This window comes from Bufo bufo, chromosome 6 (assembly GCF_905171765.1).
Source record: "Bufo bufo chromosome 6, aBufBuf1.1, whole genome shotgun sequence".
NCBI classification, from domain to species: Eukaryota; Metazoa; Chordata; class Amphibia; order Anura; family Bufonidae; genus Bufo; species Bufo bufo.
The window spans coordinates 406,320,304-406,339,763 of record NC_053394.1 but is presented as its reverse complement, the minus strand read 5'-3'; the positions used below and the strand labels follow the sequence as shown (position 1 = coordinate 406,339,763).

At 52.1% G+C, this 19,460-nt stretch overlaps 1 protein-coding gene across 1 annotated transcript in view; it reads right to left on the bottom strand.

Moving 5' to 3' along the window:
- Positions 1–635: 635 nt before the first annotated feature.
- Positions 636–19,460, bottom strand: part of TBCD (tubulin folding cofactor D) — a 134,739-nt gene continuing 115,914 nt past the window's right edge. Inside the window, exons 28-40 of the mRNA XM_040436678.1 lie at positions 18,787–18,905; positions 17,558–17,649; positions 17,309–17,449; positions 10,991–11,074; positions 9,605–9,763; positions 9,254–9,392; positions 8,551–8,672; positions 8,126–8,203; positions 6,637–6,726; positions 5,629–5,716; positions 2,556–2,665; positions 1,786–1,870; positions 636–833 (exon numbers count right to left, since the gene is read on the bottom strand). Coding sequence (XP_040292612.1) covers positions 819–833; positions 1,786–1,870; positions 2,556–2,665; positions 5,629–5,716; positions 6,637–6,726; positions 8,126–8,203; positions 8,551–8,672; positions 9,254–9,392; positions 9,605–9,763; positions 10,991–11,074; positions 17,309–17,449; positions 17,558–17,649; positions 18,787–18,905 — 1,322 coding nt within the window. The 3' untranslated portion in view covers positions 636–818. The remainder of the gene's footprint in view (positions 834–1,785; positions 1,871–2,555; positions 2,666–5,628; positions 5,717–6,636; positions 6,727–8,125; positions 8,204–8,550; positions 8,673–9,253; positions 9,393–9,604; positions 9,764–10,990; positions 11,075–17,308; positions 17,450–17,557; positions 17,650–18,786; positions 18,906–19,460) is intronic.

Below are 19,460 nucleotides of genomic sequence, written 5' to 3'. Positions count from 1 at the left end.
ATCAGACCCCTCAGCCCTCATCAGCCTCAGATCGGCCTTCTATCAGACCCCTCAGCCTCAGATCGGCCTTCTATCAGACCCCTCAGCCCTCATCAGCCTCAGATCGGCCTTCTATCAGACCCCTCAGCCTCAGATCGGCCTTCTATCAGACCCATCAGCCTCAGATCCTTTCCAGCCTCCATTAGCCTTAGATCAGACCCCAATCAGATTTTATACTTGCCTCTCTAGCTCCGGACAGCACTGCTACTCGGCAGATTCACTCACCCTCCCTGGTTGTCTTCCCACGACACTGCACTGTGACCTGATGGCGCACATAGTGCGCGATTACCTGCAAAACGTCCTGACACTGTACGTGGGGCCAGAAGGAGACCAGGGAAGGAAAGTACAGCCAGTGCAGCGCTGTCCTCACCGCCACCCGCATGCTAATGACCGCATTCATACTATATCCTCTAGCAGGGAGCCGGGGGCCACATGAAATGATGCCGTGGGCCGAATGTGGCCCCCAGACCGGAGGTTCACCACCCCTGCACTAGATGAATGATGTTACCAGTTGCCATCTCTACGTCCTCCCTAGAACTACACATCCCAGCATGCCCAGCCCCGTGCTCCTGTGTTGTGGTAGTAATTCACTGCAATACGACAAGCAGGTTTTTATTACATTTAGGCATGTGATGTACAGAGCAGACACGATGAGCGTACAGTGCCACCTGCTGGCCACCAGCAGGACTGCGCCGACGGCTCCTTCCTCAGGTCCCCACAGGCAGCGCTGACATTTCTTGTAAACATCCTTCCGTCTCCTCGCAGTTTCTTCCGAGTTGTCAGGGCTGTGAAGCCTGCGGGTCAAGGACGTATATACCGTTAATATCACAGATTATTCCATGTGTACTGCAGGCGTCATGGTGGTATCCGGGAAATGTGATAGAGGGCGACGGCAGGCATAGAGGACACACCACTACGGGTAGCCCCTTTAACAGACATTCCTGATTTCTATGCATCCCTTTAATGATCTGAGCTCTAGTGACACAGTTCTGGGGGAGCTCAGTGTATACACGTTTACGGTGCTCGCACACCACCGTATTTTCGGTCCGGTCCGCATTTTTGGTGTACTGCACCCGGACCCATTCATTTCTATCCCTGCAGCTGGGACACAAATTAAAGAACGTGTCCTATTCTAGAAGAATAAGCATTCTTTCAGTGGCGCCCGTGGTAAGTGCGGGATGCACATGCGCATACGTATTTGGCGGATATGGTTGGGTGAATGCGACCTCACTTGTCGTCAAGTTTTATGTCCAAGTGTAATCCGTATCATCAACAGTGCTGCAACTTTTTAATATCATTTCTGTCAACTGCTCTTCATTTTCATTAGCTCTGCTTGCGGTCAGTGAATAGGAACATATTATTTTAGGCACCTTTACAGACCGAATACTTCTGAAGATCCACTGTATCCAGTCTAGACAATCCTCTGTGAGGTAACCTCCTGGACTGATACACTGTAACGAACTAGGCAGCTGTATTGACTTCCCAGGTGAATGTCTAGACGGGATGCAACTGTAACAAACCCTCAGCTGTATTAGGTCTTGAGGAGCGTGCAACCTCTGGGTGTAAACCCAGAGGTTTCCATTCAGAGAAGCGAAATACTGAGACATGGGTAAGGTCACACACTGTCACTGCTCCGGGGGTCTGCGAGGGTCTCTTTCCTGGCAGGAGGCTGGATTATTAACCCCTGCTCTCCTCAGGCCTGACACACGTACAGCTGTGGATCCTGGGGGGTCCGGCTCCTCTTACCTTGGACAGCAGGGTGGGTTTAGGCACCTTCAGCAGGTCACACAGGAGGTTGCGCTGCTCACGGACGTACGTCAGGTCAGTATCCCTGCACAGAGGAAGACGCAGGGTTAAACACAGGTACTATCAGTACAGAACAGTATATGGGAGGTAGGTGACCTGCATGTAAGTGTTCGCTGTCCTGGTCATTTCTGCCTATTAAAGGCCAGATCAGAAACACGTGGAAAGGCTTACGTACTGTGTATCCTCCTACCATACACAATACTTCTCACAGCTGAGGGTTTGGTACAGTTGTATCCAGACTAGACAACTGCACGAGCAGCAGAAATCTGTCTCCTGTCCCAGTAGTTTGGTACAATGTATCAGGGCAGGTAAAAAGGATTGCTCAGGAGTCAGTTCATATCACAGCTGACTGGATACAACTGTAACAAACCCTCAGCTGTGAAGTGTATGAGTGTTACATCCATTGTTACAGAGATGCGAAACGCGTGGTGCTCTGTGGTCCCGCTCCTGATCTCAGGGCTGCGGATGGTCCGGCCAGGATCAGACAGATGGCTGGTGATACCGCCCGCGACCTGTATCTAATATCCTATATCACACCAGAGGCGCTAAATGTTTCCGCCATTACCTCCCACCCCAAGGGGAACTGCTCCCGCAGAGGATATTTCTGGCTGTTAGGTTCCTCTGCTTGCTGTACTTGCTGTATATGAATGACCCCTGCCGCCGGGCTCTCCTGATCATACATATTAATTAACACGTTCCTTGGTACTCACCAGCTGGTGTCGCTCAGCACGGTCATCACTTCCTCCAGGACCTCTGGATCTATGACGTCATCGTATGTAATCAGCATTTCATACACATCATTGGCAGTGGATTTTCTCACCTGCCGGGACGTGACAAACAGATATCATATATGGGTGCATACACGCGTGTGTGCAATAAATAACTAAAGCCTGTAACATCACTATATAAGAGGTGCAGTACCTGAACTCTGCTAGCAGGAGGAGCTGTATTACACGTGTGTGTGCAATAAATAACTACAGCCTGTACCATCACTATATAAGAGGTGCAGTACCTGAACTCTGCCAGCAGGAGGAGCTGTATTACACATGTGTGTGCAATAGATAACTACAGCCTGTACCATCACTATATGAGAGGTGCAGTACCTGAACTCTGCCAGCAGGAGGAGCTGTATTACACGTGTGCGCAATATATAACTACAGCCTGTAACATCACTATATAAGAGGTGCAGTACCTGAAATCTGCTAGCAGGAGGAGCTGTATTACACGCGTGTGCAATAAATAACTACAGCCTGTAACAACACTATATGAGAGGTGCAGTACCTGAAATCTGCTAGCAGGAGGAGCTGTAATACACGCGTGTGTGTGTGCAATAAATAACTACAGCCTGTACCATCACTATACAAGAGGTGCAGTACCTGAACTCTGCCAGCAGGAGGATCTGTATTACACGTGTGTGTGCAATATATAACTACAGCCTGTAACATCACTATATGAGAGGTGCAGTACCTGAACTCTGCTAGCAGGAGGAGCTGTATTACATGTGTGTGTGCAATAAAGAACTACAGCCTGTAACATCACTATATGAGAGGTGCAGTACCTGAACTCTGCTAGCAGGAGGAGCTGTATTACACGTGTGTGTGCAATAAAGAACTACAGCCTGTAACATCACTATATGAGAGGTGCAGTACCTGAACTCTGCTAGCAGGAGGAGCTGTATTACACGTGTGTGTGCAATAAATAACTACTTATTAATCCATCCACAAAAATAGGACTTAAGGCCAACGTTTCGGTCTCATCCCGAGACCTTGTTCACGGCCTGGAAGCAAGAAACGTCTGGTGTGGAGGATGGCTAATAGCTCACCTCCACACCAGACGTTTCTTGCTTCCAGGCCGTGAACAAGGTCTCGGGATGAGACCGAAACGTTGGCCTTAAGTCCTATTTTTGTGGATGGATTAATAAATACTTAACTACTTAATTCGAGTGCCGCGGTTTAATATTCTTTATATACTGACTGTCTACCGCTGAGCACCGGACCACTGTTAAAGGAGTGCCGTCCAAACAACTTCTACAATAAATAACTACAGCCTGTAACATCACTATATGAGAGGTGCAGTACCTGAACTCTGCCAGCAGGAGGAGCTGTAATACACGTGTGTGTGCAATAAATAACTACAGCCTGTACCATCACTATATAAGAGGTGCAGTACCTGAACTCTGCTAGCAGGAGGAGCTGTAATACACGTGTGTGTGTGTGTGTGTGCAATAAATAACTACAGCCTGTAACATCACTATATGAGAGGTGCAGTACCAGAACTCTGCTAGCAGGAGGAGCTGTATTACACGTGTGCGCAATAAAGAACTACAGCCTGTAACATCACTATATGACAGGTGCACTACCCTCATTCTGCCAGTAGGGAGCGTTGTAATATCTAGTTTATTGCACATAGATGTATGAGACGATACCCATTACCCACGAGCTCCACTGCTTCTAGCTAGAGAAGCATCTAACGCTTCCAGTACCCGGAGTATGACCCTTGGACACGCCACAGCATATTTCACAGCAACTTGATCCATTCTATCTGCTGCTCTGACAGTTTGTAACAGTGTGTCAGTTCAGAATGTATAGACCGGAATAAGATGGGTTATCAGCCTCTGGGTGTAAAGATAAATGCTCACATTTAGGGCTGCAGTAAACAATTATTTTAGTAATCGAGTAATCTAATAAGAAAAAAAAAATTGACTGTTTTCCTTTATAAGAAATCAGACACCAACACCCTTCGTTCCCCCCTGTGCGATCAGCCCAAGTGCATCAGTTCCCCCCGTGCCATTAGCTCCGTTCCCCCAGTGCCTTCAGCTCTTCCTCACCCCAGTGCCATCAGCTTGCCCCCCAGTGCCACCAGCTTGCCCCCCAGCGCCACCAGCTTGCTCCCCCAGCGCCACCAGCTTGCTCCCCCAGCGCCACCAGCTTGCCCCCCCAGCGCCACCAGCTTGCCCCCCCAACTGCCCTTCAGTGCCACCAACTGCCCCCCGTGCACTATGATGTGTCAGGAAAAAAGTGCAGCGCAGTGCGGGCCGGCGGGTGACCACGGAGCGGTAAGTAATAGCAAGCGATTCACTCCCGCTCCATGGTCACGAGACGAACAATTTTTTTTGTGTCTAATTACTCGATTAAGGCTACTTTCACACTAGCGGCACGGACCTCCGGCAGGCTGCTCCGTCGGGTGAACAGCCTCTCGGATCCGTCCTGCCGCTAGTGACCGTGTGCCCCCAGACTGCCGCTCCATCCCCATTGACTATAATGGGGGCGGAGGCACGGCAAGAGGCTGCCGGAATAAAACTACGACATGTCCAACATTTATTCCAGCAGCCTCTCGCCGTAACTCCGCCCCCATTATAGTCGATGGGGACGGAGCGGCAGTCAGGGGGCACATGGTCACTAGCGGCAGGACGGATCCGACAGGCTGTTCACCCGACGGAACAGCCTGCCGGAGGTCAGTGCCGAAAGTAGCCTAAATCAAGTAATTGTTTCAGCCCTACATTCACTGACAGCAAGCAGAGATTCAGAAAAGGAAGAGAAAAAGTCTGTTGTGAAGTTGCAGAACATTTGACAGTAGAATGAAGGGAGCGCAGCTCTGCAGCACCTCCACGTGTGACCTGTGTGCCTGGCTCAGCTCTGTAATGGGTGAGCCCCCTGCAGGTGACATTATATCACTGCTGACTAAATCCCCGAGTCCTCCATCATAATCCAGGGTCTGCAGGCTGCCAAGGCGTGCTGGGGGTTATAGTTCCTCAACATCTGGAACGACGAGGCCGTCACTTACCACGGGGAACGGATGGCAAACCATGAGAAGCAGGTGAAATAAAACCTTCTTTCGGATCTCTCCAGGAAACTGGATCAGACCGCAGAACCTGCGGAGAAAAGGGAGGAAGATTAATTCAAGTGGGCACAACCCATGCACCTAGAGAGAGAGGCTGTCGTGTCACTGCCAGGGCAATCACTGCCCGCGTGTCGGTAGGTCCAGGGCAATCACTGCCCGCGTGTCGGTAGGTCCAGGGCAATCACTGCCCGCGTGTCGGTAGGTCCAGGGCAATCACTGCCCGCGTGTCGGTAGGTCCAGGGCAATCACTGCCCGCGTGTTGGAAGGTTCAGGGCAATCACTGCCCGCGTGTCGGTAGGTCCAGGGCAATCACTGCCCGTGTGTCGGTAGGTCCAGGGCAATCACTGCCCGCGTGTCGGAAGGTCCAGGGCAATCACTGCCCGCGTGTCGGTAGGTCCAGGGCAATCACTGCCCGCGTGTCGGTAGGTCCAGGGCAATCACTGCCCGCGTGTCGGTAGGTCCAGGGCAATCACTGCCCGCGTGTCGGTAGGTCCAGGGCAATCACTGCCCGCGTGTCGGTAGGTCCAGGGCAATCACTGCCCGTGTGTCGGTAGGTCCAGGGCAATCACTGCCCGCGTGTCAGTAGGTCCAGGGCAATCACTGCCCACAAGCCAGGGCCAAGGGAATGTAAATAAGCCACAATGCGGTGGAGAACAGGCTCTGGGTGAAGGCATGCTCTGGAGGAGGGCATGCAGCCGCTGTCACCCTGTGGTTTATATATTACACACAGCGTCCAGTGCCCCGATCCTCGCTGTAAAGGAGCGGAGGAAGTGGCGGGCGGTGCTGTTCTGACAAGTATCGGCACCTGAAAGCAGCTGCCAGTGTACCAGAGCTCCAGCTCTTCTCACCACATTGTGCAGATAATATGAGGTGTGGAGGATGAATGCACCCATCATCTCACACCTTCAGCCGCTCCCAGACTGAAGAGGCTGATAACAGAGGCAGACTCACACGGCCGTGCTGGATCGCAGCTTCTGGATGTCCTTGGACCTCTTAATCTCCTCTTTACAAAGTGCAAGTAATTCAGAGGCAAACGGGTGACTGCGGGAGACAAAAGCACCGGGTTACCAACTACTGAGGAACTACAACTCCCAGCATGTCCTGCCACTGTCATGACAGCAACACAAAATGGGCACTCACAGCAGGAGTAATGTTCTCCATCCTGAAATTTTCCAGTTGTTCCAAAATTGCAACTAGACTGTGGCTATCAAGGCATGATGGGAGTTGTAGTTCTGCAACACCTGGAGATTCACAGGTTGGAGATCACCGATTTAGAGGATAAATACCTGCCCTTACCACATCCTGCTCACACAGCATATGGGATAGGGCATATAACACCGCTCATCCTGATCTTCCTGGTTCATGGGTGGATATACAGGCAGTTCTACTACTTTATGGAAGGATGATGAGCTCTAGGTGGTCACCCATATAGAGACTGCAAAAGTTAGTGCCCACCTCCCCACATTGAGGGCCTATGAGGTCCATGGTGCCCCCCTCCCCACATTTAGATTCTATGAGGTTTATGGTGCCCCCCTCCCCACACTGAGGGCCTATGAGGTCCATGGTGCCCCCCTCCCCACATTGAGGGCCTATGAGGTCCATGGTGCCCCCCCCCCCCCCCCACATTGAAGGCCTATGAGGTCCATGGTGCCCCCCTCCCCACATTAAGTGCCTATGAGGTCCAATTTAACACCCCCCCCCCCATATTAAGGGCCTATGATGTCCATGGTACCCCCTCCCCACACTGAGGGCCTGTGACCTTTGGGGTCCATGTGACTTCTGGGGTGAGGGGGTCTTCTAGCCATGTTATCTGCAGGGCTCCCTTCCTGTGTATTATAATGGGGGGGGGTGTCAGCCTGTAAATAAGGTAGTACTAAATCTGACAACTACTCTACCATTAGCTAGGGGCAACTGGACATGAACAGGACACCCTACTCCAGAGACCCCCTGCTCCACTGGTCACCAGCCCAAGCCCCCTTTACACCGCCTATAGGTGCGGTCACCCAGCTATTCACAGACGCAGAGTACCATAACTCCACACTGTAAGGGTCCATTCACACGTCTGTAAAAATGGGTCCGAATTTGTTCCGCAACGAATCCGGACCCATTCATTCTCTATGGGGCCGGAAGAGATTCGGACAGCACACAGTGTGCTGTCCGCGGCTTCCGAAAAAAAAAAGACAAGAATAGGCAGTTCTACGTGGGTGCCGGCCAGGTGAGTGGACCCTAATCCAGATTTGTATCCTTCCGCCAGCTGTTTTTTACTTCACAGCCAGCATACCAGTTTGCACTGCCATGCTGGCATTGTATTCATGATACAGGAAGATGTCAATAAATTCTGTCTACCTGAAATCAGGAGAAACAGAGCCAGTGCAACAACCCCCCGCTCCCCCCGACCTATGCCCCGTACGATACCTTGGGGTGTGACACAAGTTCTTACCTTTCTTCCTGTGTGAAGAGCTCGAAGCAGCTGTTGGCCAACATCTGATCCAACGTCTTCAGCAGAGGGATGGACACCCTGTATACAGAGAGAGGAGCGCACAGTGAGGGGGCCGTCACAGGGGGCAGGCCCCGCAGTCACTTCGCCTGCAGGACGGCATTCATAGAGCAATAGAAGAGCGCCCCTTGTGGCCAGCTGAAGCTCTGACGCTTCCTATCGGAGACAGGTACTGATGGAGTAGGCTTTATGGCAAGACACTTATAATAAGGTTTAGTGCAGAGGACAGCAACCACAACTCTCAGCATGCTCTATTCACATCTATGGGAGTTGTAGTTGGACAGGTGCAGCGTGCTGACCCCTGGTTTAGTGTCTTATGTAGGCGAGCTATACTAAGCTCTGCTCCCTCTGCAAGATTCAATGCCTACCGGTCGTTGTGCTGGTTGTCCTTGAAGACTTGGAGCAGCGTCTTGGAGAAGGTGTCCATGGCTTGAGTGTCACGCTGGATGGACCGTAGGTACTCAAAGAGGCTCTGAGCCGAGTATCTCACCTGGAGAGGAGACTGACAGAAATCAGCAAGGGACCCCGATATTAGAAGGGTTCAGAAGGACCTAAAGGAGGGTGAAGGCTACACGGCAGCCGTCCACAGACCTCAAGCCATATTCACTCTCCATGGGCTTGATGGAAATACGGACACAGACAGGGGTCAGGTCCAGCAAGGGTACGCAGGACCCACACAAAGCAATGAAGACTCCACCAACAGGGGTCAGAGGTACACAGCACGCCGCCAGGTCTGCACAGTCAGACAATAGGTCGGAGTGCACGGCTCTGATCACGTACTGGATTGTGGACGCTAAAATCTAGGGGGTCCCCGGGACTTCACTCCCACCCCCGATTCATGGCTCCCACCATAACCATGGAATTGAAGCAGTACTGATACACAGATGTGTTGTCAGGGACGATGGGGGAGCAGTCGGGATGTGACAGGATGGGAATGCTGTCAGTCAAGTACCATGCAGGCCAAGGAGCGAGGTCAGGAACAAAGCCAAGGTCAGGATCAATCAAGAGTCACAGTAGGAATGGTAGGGAGCAAGAAGTGTCTGGATGGAGCAGTTACAATGAGTTTCTCACCGTTGATTCAGTTAATCCCCCAACAGAGACTGTCAGCCCCATCAGGACGTAGTATCTGTAGGCTGGTAAGGCCAGGAGCTGTGTGATCCGGGGGAAGGCTTGTGAAGGTGCGTTCCAGTTCAGAGAATCTACCTGTGACCTGGGGAGGGGAAAAAAGGGGATAATATACTATACATTATACTATATAATCTCATAACCCTAGGAGCCGAGTGTGGCCCCCTAAAATTCTGCCTCGTAAAACTCCATTGATATGTCATGTGTGGAGCAGCTGGGTGAGTAGGGTTACCATTAGGAGCTGCCACCCAGCTTTCCTGAGCTTCAGCATGCCACAACTACTAGCTAGATATATACCTGTCAAATATGCTCTCCAGCTCCTCTCGATGTGGAATGTTAGGGACAGGGGGGTTATCTTGGTGCAGGAGTTTGAGGAAGACGGAACCAGCGTGCGCTCGGAAACGATCGATCTTCTCTGCCGCCTGCTGTGCCACCGAGCACATCATCCTCCGACAGCTGCAGAGGACGAAAAAAACAAGCAAATAAGACTGTGATCTCCTCCCCTGAAATCCTCTGTGCTGCTGGGAGGACCCTGCTCCTTCCACTATGTAACCCTCATCCTGTGACCTCCACAAGATCAGCACACTCCTCTCCTGACATCCTCTGTGCTGCTGGGAGGACCCTGCTCCTTCCTCTATGTAACTATCAGCCTGTGAACTCCACAAGATCAGCACACTGCTCTCCTGAAATCCTCTGTGCTGCTGGGAGGACCCTGCTCCTTCCACTATGTAACTCTCAGCCTATGACCTCCACAAGATCAGCAAAGTCCTCTCCTGAAATCCTCTGTGCTGCTGGGAGGACCCTGCTCCTTCCACTATGTAACCCTCATCCTGTGACCTCCACAAGATCAGCACACTCCTCTCCTGAAATCCTCTGTACTGCTGGGAGGACCCTGCTCCTTCCTCTATGTAACAGTCGTCCTGTGACCTCCACAAGATCAGCAAAGTCCTCTCCTGAAATCCTCTGTGCTGCTGGGAGGACCCTGCTCCTTCCTCTATGTAACCCTCATCCTGTGACCTCCACAAGATCAGCACACTCCTCTCCTGAAATCCTCTGTGCTGCTGGGAGGACCCTGCTCCTTCTACTATGTAACTCTCATCCTGTGACCTCCACAAGATCAGCACACTTCTCTCCTGAAATCCTCTGTGCTGCTGGGAGGATCCTGCTTCTTCCACTATGTAACTCTCAGCCTGTGACCTCCACAAGATCAGAACACTCCTCTCCTGACATCCTCTGTGCTGCTGGGAGGACCCTGCTCCTTCCACTATGTAACTCTCATCCTGTGACCTCCTCAAGATCAGCACACCCCTCTCCTGAAATCCTCTGTGCTGCTGGGAGGATCCTGCTTCTTCCACTATGTAACTCTCAGCCTGTGACCTCCACAAGATCAGCACACTCCTCCTCTGAAATCCTCTGTGCTGCTGGGAGGACCCTGCTCCTTCCACTATGTAACCCTCAGCCTGTGACCTCCACAAGATCAGCACACTCCTCTCCTGAAATCCTCTGTGCTGCTGGGAGGACCCTGCTCCTTCCACTATGTAACTCTCAGCCTGTGACCTCCACAAGATCAGCACACTCCTCCTCTGAAATCCTCTGTGCTGCTGGGAGTAACCTTCAGCCTGTGATCTCTACAAGATACCATCAGCCGCCTTAAATGAGTTCCTGGGTGCCTCTGTAACGTACATGTCTTCTCCTATTAGATCCGGCGCCGTTTTCACCAGTAACAGTGTGATCTCCAGGAGACTGGCCATCGCCGCTTCTCTCACCCTAGAAATAACACTAGACATTAATTATCATCACTTATGACATCAGCAGTGACGGGGGAGCGGGATACAGGAGGGACCTCAGGATAGGTTTATTGTAAATAGGGCTTCTCTCTCTAGTGCCCTGCCAGGACCTTCCTCCTCAGTGATAGCAGAGCTGACATTGCCGTGTCTGCTCACGTGCGGTCTGGATATTCCACCACAGTTTGGGCTCCGATTCCCTCCATGTCTTTATTACAGCAACCAATAGAAGATGAAGAGGAGGGAGAAGACCCCGGGACCAAACTGCCGTAATCACAAAGGCTTTTAGACCGAGCAGAAGACCGGGAGACCAATATAGTAAAGTGAATATCATGGAAAGCTGCTACATTCACACGTCCGCAATGTGTTTTGCGGAAACACGGAGTCACGGATCCGCAAAACACGGAAAGCGGCAATGTGCGTTCCGCATTTTGCGGACCGCACATTGCCGACATAATAGAATATGCCTGTTCTTGTCTGCAATTGCGGACAAGAATAGGACATGTTCTATTTTTTTGCGGAAACGGAAGAACGGATGCGGAAGTGCGGATCCGCAAATGTGGATGCGGACAGCACATTCCGTCCCCGTAGAGAATGAATGGGTCCGCACCCTTTCCGCAAAATTGCGGAAAGGATGCGGACACATTTTGCGGACGTGTGAATGGAGCCTAAGGGTCAGGAGGATGGGTGGGGAACTTGGTACTACAGTATGGGCCGGAGAAGGGCTGGGTGCTGCTATAGAATGGGCAGGAGGATAGGGGAAGGGCTGGGTGCTATAGAATGGGCAGGAGGATAGATGAGGGGCTGGGTGCTATAGAATGGGCAGGATGATGGGTGCTATAGAATGGGCAGGAGGATAGGGGAAGGGCTGGGTGCTATAGAATGGGCAGGAGGATGGATGAGGGGCTGGGTGCTATAGAATGGGCAGGAGGATAGGAGAAGGGCTGGGTGCTATGAATGGGCAGGAGGATAGGAGAAGGGCTGGGTGCTATAGAATGGGCAGGAGGATAGGAGAAGGGCTAGGTGCTATAGAATGGGCAGGAGGATGGATGAGGGGCTGGGTGCTTTAGAATGGGCAGGAGGATAGGGGAAGGGCTGGGTGCTATAGAATGGGCAGGAGGATAGATGAGGGGCTGGGTGCTATAGAATGGGCAGGAGGATAGGAGAAGGGCTGGGTGCTATAGAATGGGCAGGAGGATAGATGAGGGGCTGGGTGCTATAGAATGGGCAGGAGGATGGATGAGGGGCTGGGTGCTATAGAATGGGCAGGAGGATAGGAGAAGGGCTGGGTGCTATAGAATGGGCAGGAGGATAGGAGAAGGGCTAGGTGCTATAGAATGGGCAGGAGGATGGATGAGGGGCTGGGTGCTTTAGAATGGGCAGGAGGATAGGGGAAGGGCTGGGTGCTATAGAATGGGCAGGAGGATAGATGAGGGGCTGGGTGCGATAGAATGGGCAGGAGGATGGGTGAGGGGCTGGGTGCTATAGAATGGGCAGGAGGATAGATGAGGGGCTGGGTGCGATAGAATGGGCAGGAGGATGGGTGAGGGGCTGGGTGCTATAGAATGGGCAGGAGGATGGGTGAGGGGCTGGGTGCTATAGAATGGGCAGGAGGATAGATGAGGGGCTGGGTGCTATAGAATGGGCAGGAGGATGGGTGAGGGGCTGGGTGCTATAGAATGGGCAGGAGGATAGGTGAGGGGCTGGGTGCTATAGAATGGGCAGGAGGATAGGTGAGGGGCTGGGTGCGATAGAATGGGCAGGAGGATGGGTGAGGGGCTGGGTGCTATAGAATGGGCAGGAGGATAGGAGAGGGGCTGGGTGCTATAGAATGGGCAGGAGGATAGGAGAAGGGCTGGGTGCTATAGAATGGGCAGGAGGATGGGTGAGGGGCTGGGTGCTATAGAATGGGCAGGAGGATGGATGAGGGGCTGGGTGCGATAGAATGGGCAGGAGGATAGATGAGGGGCTGGGTGCTATAGAATGGGCAGGAGGATAGATGAGGGGCTAGGTGCTATAGAATGGGCAGGAGGATAGGAGAGGGGCTGGGTGCTATAGAATGGGCAGGAGGAGAGGGGCTGGGTGCTATAGAATGGGCAGGAGGATAGATGAGGGGCTGGGTGCTATAGAATGGGCAGGAGGATGGGTGAGGGGCTGGGTGCTATAGAATGGGCAGGAGGATAGGAGAAGGGCTGGGTGCTATAGAATGGGCAGGAGGATGGGTGCTATAGAATGGGCAGGAGGATAGATGAGGGGCTGGGTGCTATAGAATGGGCAGGAGGATGGGTGAGGGGCTGGGTGCTATAGAATGGGCAGGAGGATAGATGAGGGGCTGGGTGCTATAGAATGGGCAGGAGGATAGGAGAAGGGCTGGGTGCTATAGAATGGGCAGGAGGATAGATGAGGGGCTGGGTGCTATAGAATGGGCAGGAGGATAGGAGAAGGGCTGGGTGCTATAGAATGGGCAGGAGGATGGGTGCTATAGAATGGGCAGGAGGATAGATGAGGGGCTGGGTGCTATAGAATGGGCAGGAGGATAGGAGAAGGGCTGGGTGCTATAGAATGGGCAGGAGGATGGATGAGGGGCTGGGTGCTATAGAATGGGCAGGAGGATAGGAGAGGAGAGGGGCTGGGTGCTATAGAATGGGCAGGAGGATAGGAGAAGGGCTGGGTGCTATAGAATGGGCAGGAAGATAGGAGAGGGGCTGGGTGCTATAGAATGGGCAGGAGGATAGATGAGGGGCTAGGTGCTATAGAATGGGCAGGAGGATGGATGAGGGGCTGGGTGCTATAGAATGGGCAGGAGGATAGGAGAGGAGAGGGGCTGGGTGCTATAGAATGGGCAGGAGGATAGGAGAAGGGCTGGGTGCTATAGAATGGGCAGGAAGATAGGAGAGGGGCTGGGTGCTATAGAATGGGCAGGAGGATAGATGAGGGGCTAGGTGCTATAGAATGGGCAGGAGGATGGATGAGGGGCTGGGTGCTATAGAATGGGCAGGAGGATAGGAGAGGAGAGGGGCTGGGTGCTATAGAATGGGCAGGAGGATAGATGAGGGGCTGGGTGCTATAGAATGGGCAGGAGGATAGATGAGGGGCTGGGTGCTATAGAATGGGCACTATGATGGGTGCTATAGAATGGGCAGGAGGATAGATGAGGGGCTGGGTGCTATAGAATGGGCAGGATGATGGGTGCTATAGAATGGGCAGGAGGATAGATGAGGGGCTAGGTGCTATAGAATGGGCAGGAGGATAGGAGAGGGGCTGGGTGCTATAGAATGGGCAGGAGGAGAGGGGCTGGGTGCTATAGAATGGGCAGGAGGATAGATGAGGGGCTGGGTGCTATAGAATGGGCAGGAGGATGGGTGAGGGGCTGGGTGCTATAGAATGGGCAGGAGGATAGATGAGGGGCTGGGTGCTATAGAATGGACAGGAGGATAGGAGAGGGGCTGGGTGCTATAGAATGGGCAGGAGGATAGATGAGGGGCTGGGTGCTATAGAATGGGCAGGAGGATAGATGAGGGGCTAGGTGCTATAGAATGGGCAGGAGGATAGATGAGGGGCTGGGTGCTATAGAATGGGCAGGAGGATAGATGAGGGGCTAGGTGCTATAGAATGGGCAGGAGGATAGGAGAAGGGCTGGGTGCTATAGAATGGGCAGGAAGATAGGAGAAGGGCTAGGTGCTATAGAATGGGCAGGAGGATAGATGAGGGGCTGGGTGCTATAGAATGGGCAGGAGGATAGGAGAGGAGAGGGGCTGGGTGCTATAGAATGGGCAGGAGGATAGGAGAAGGGCTGGGTGCTATAGAATGGGCAGGAAGATAGGAGAGGGGCTGGGTGCTATAGAATGGGCAGGAGGATAGATGAGGGGCTAGGTGCTATAGAATGGGCAGGAGGATGGATGAGGGGCTGGGTGCTATAGAATGGGCAGGAGGATAGGAGAGGAGAAGGGCTGGGTGCTATAGAATGGGCAGGAGGATAGGAGAGGAGAAGGGCTGGGTGCTATAGAATGGGCAGGAGGATAGATGAGGGGCTGGGTGCTATAGAATGGGCAGGAGGATAGGAGAGGAGAGGGGCTGGGTGCTATAGAATGGGCAGGAGGATAGATGAGGGGCTAGGTGCTATAGAATGGGCAGGAGGATGGATGAGGGGCTGGGTGCTATAGAATGGGCAGGAGGATAGGAGAGGAGAGGGGCTGGGTGCTATAGAATGGGCAGGAGGATAGATGAGGGGCTGGGTGCTATAGAATGGGCAGGAGGATAGATGAGGGGCTGGGTGCTATAGAATGGGCACTATGATGGGTGCTATAGAATGGGCAGGAGGATAGATGAGGGGCTGGGTGCTATAGAATGGGCAGGATGATGGGTGCTATAGAATGGGCAGGAGGATAGATGAGGGGCTGGGTGCTATAGAATGGGCAGGAGGATGGGTGAGGGGCTGGGTGCTATAGAATGGGCAGGAGGATAGATGAGGGGCTGGGTGCTATAGAATGGGCACTATGATGGGTGCTATAGAATGGGCAGGAGGATAGATGAGGGGCTAGGTGCTATAGAATGGGCAGGAGGATGGATGAGGGGCTGGGTGCTATAGAATGGGCAGGAGGATAGGAGAGGAGAGGGGCTGGGTGCTATAGAATGGGCAGGAGGATAGATGAGGGGCTGGGTGCTATAGAATGGGCAGGAGGATAGATGAGGGGCTGGGTGCTATAGAATGGGCACTATGATGGGTGCTATAGAATGGGCAGGAGGATAGATGAGGGGCTGGGTGCTATAGAATGGGCAGGATGATGGGTGCTATAGAATGGGCAGGAGGATAGATGAGGGGCTGGGTGCTATAGAATGGGCAGGAGGATGGGTGAGGGGCTGGGTGCTATAGAATGGGCAGGAGGATAGATGAGGGGCTGGGTGCTATAGAATGGGCACTATGATGGGTGCTATAGAATGGGCAGGAGGATAGATGAGGGGCTAGGTGCTATAGAATGGGCAGGAGGATAGGAGAGGAGAGGGGCTGGGTGCTATAGAATGGGCAGGAGGATAGATGAGGGGCTGGGTGCTATAGAATGGGCAGGAGGATAGATGAGGGGCTGGGTGCTATAGAATGGGCACTATGATGGGTGCTATAGAATGGGCAGGAGGATAGATGAGGGGCTGGGTGCTATAGAATGGGCAGGATGATGGGTGCTATAGAATGGGCAGGAGGATAGATGAGGGGCTGGGTGCTATAGAATGGGCAGGAGGATGGGTGAGGGGCTGGGTGCTATAGAATGGGCAGGAGGATAGGAGAGGGGATGGGTGCTATAGAATGGGCAGGAGGATAGATGAGGGGCTGGGTGCTATAGAATGGGCAGGAGGATAGATGAGGGGCTAGGTGCTATAGAATGGGCAGGAGGATAGATGAGGGGCTGGGTGCTATAGAATGGGCAGGAGGATAGATGAGGGGCTAGGTGCTATAGAATGGGCAGGAGGATAGATGAGGGGCTGGGTGCTATAGAATGGGCAGGAGGATAGATGAGGGGCTGGGTACTATAGAATGAATGGGCAGGAGGATAGGAGAGGAGAAGGGCTGGGTGCTATAGAATGGGCAGGAGGAGAGGAGAGGAGAAGGGCTGGGTGCTATAGAATGGGCAGGAGGATAGATGAGGGGCTGGGTGCTATAGAATGGGCAGGAGGATGGGTGAAGGGTGAAGGGCTCAGTACTATAGAATGGGCAGGAAAACGGGCAGGGGTCTAGACACTACGGAACAGGTAGAATGGGCAGGAGGACAGACGGGATCCTTCCACATCTTCCTAGCCATGCAGTCATTTCTGTATCTCCAACATACAGCGGGTAAGGATTCTGGGAATGCTGTGTGTACAATGCTGCCATCTAGTGGGGAGTCTTCACCATGCAGCCTCTTGTGGAGAGAAGTAGGGAAGTTTCATGTCTAGTCCTCCTAAAGAAACATTCAGCCTTTCCCTGCCTGTAGGGGCTGATAGCAGAGAGCAATGGCATCAAATAATCATCACGGCCTGGCACAAATGGGTAAATACTAGGAGGAATGCCTCTAAACCACCACTTGTGAATACACATGCCATCAGTGACTGAGCCACAGCGCCACCAGATGGGCAAACAGCAGAAATGCAGGCGTAAAGCACTCTCAGCAGCCCCTTAATGACCATGGAATGGTCTATAGATGAATGCAATGCGGGGGTGTAAAAAGGCGGGCACAGCGCCCCTTACCAGGACCCGACGTCGCCCCGGCTGTCTGTGGTGTAGTCATTCATGCAGTTTAGCAGAGTGTTATAGACCAGGGGCACGTTCTCCCGGCACAGGACCTCTGATGGGGAACCGGCCGCATCCACTCCTACGCTCTGACACACCCTGCATGACAGAAGACAAAAAAATAAAATAAAATACAGCGCCATTGCCACCAATGTGGGGGTCCACGGCAGCCGTCTGCATGACCAGCACAGGAGGAGGTCTACGTACTGGGACATGGCCTTCAGGGCGTCACTTCTGGACTCGGCAAAGCTGAGGTCCTTCCTGGAGGTGGTGGTGGCCTTCCTCAGTCCCTCCAGAACCTTAAAGATGAGAAAGAAGATGATGACGACGATCCCCATATTTATGTGATACATATGGAGCAACTGTATATCGGGGCATGTATACAGCTGTGCCCCCACAACTGTTATTGGGGGGGGGGGGGGGGGGCACTGGCATCACGTGAGCCCTCTAGTCCATAGATTCTGGGGTGTATGTAACCTACTCCTTCACATTGCTGTGAGCTCCCCTGTTATGGGGGAACTGCTGGATCTATACGGACAATGATGTCAGCTGGCATAGTCAGGGGGCACTGCTGACTGTTGGCTCAGAGGACAAACAAGTGGCACAGTCTGCTGTGTGGACATAGCTGTGAGTTGCCTCCATTATGGGGGCACTGATGCAGAATGCCTCTACTATGGAGGAACTACTACAGAGGATTGTTTGGAGGGGCTTCACTATGGGGGCTGTTTTAAGCAGCACTGTTGTAGAAGGCTCTATTATGGACGCAATACAGTGAGGGGGCTGTATTATGGGGGCAGTGCTGTAAGTAGCATTATTGTAGGTGGCTCTATTGTGGGGACACTATTGTAGGTGGCACCATTACGTAGCACTGTTGTGGGTAGCTATATTTGTACATTATTGTGAGGGGCTTTATTATGGAGGTAATTTGGGAGGTTACAATAATGGGGCAATGGCTGGCTCTATTGTGAAGAACTGAAGTTGGCTGGCTCTATTTTGATGCGGACTGGCTCCATTACGGAGCGTTGATGCGGGCTGGCTCCATTACGGAGCGTTGATGCGGGCTGGCTCCATTACGGGGCACAGTTGTGAGTAGCTGTTATGAGCACTGCTGTGGAGGTATGGGGGCACTATTGCAGGTCTATTCTGGCTGACAGAAAAAAAATACTGAGCCTTGCAGTTGCCCACATAGCAGTAACATTAGCACCTGTCAGGTATATGTCGGTATACAGTGGATCTCTGCCCCCCCCTCCGCCATGATGATGCCAGCTGATGAAATATCAGGAAACGTCTGGAGTGATTTGCATTTCCCACTAATTGCAGAGTCACGGTTTCTGGGTCAGAACGGGAGATCTCAAAAATGTGTCATCACAGGGATAGCGCACACTATGCCTCACGTGGCGCCCGAGGCAGCGCCGAGCCCGGGGCCAAACATGTACCTGCTGAAGCTTGTTCCGCAGCATGAACTGTGGCAGCGCCCCCAAAGACAAGGAAAAGCCGCAGCGAGTCATCTCCTCCGCACTGTGCAGCTGCGCAATGTAATAACTTATAATCTCATCTGTGAGAAGGAAAGGAGGACAATAACTTATAATATACTGGACATAACAGCCTAGAGCCCCCAACTACTGCATTATAGCGGTTATATTCTTACACATAGGAGCAGTATTATAGTAGTTATATTCTTGTACCTAGAAGGCAGTATTATAGTAGTTATATTCTTATACATCAGAGCAGTATTATAGTAGTTATATTCTTGTACATAGGAGCAGTATTATAGTAGTTATATTCTTGTACATAGGAGCAGTATTATAGTAGTTATATTCTTGTACATAGGAGGCAGTATTATAGTAGTTATATTCTTGTACCTAGAAGGCAGTATTATAGTAGTTATATTCTTACACATAGTAGCAGTATTATAGTAGTTATATTCTTGTACATAGGAGCAGTATTATAGTAGTTATATTCTTGTATATAGGAGCAGTATTATAGTAGTTATATTCTTGTACATAGCAGCAGTATTATAGTAGTTATATTCTTGTACCTAGAAGGCAGTATTATAGTAGTTATATTCTTACACATAGTAGCAGTATTATAGTAGTTATATTCTTGTATA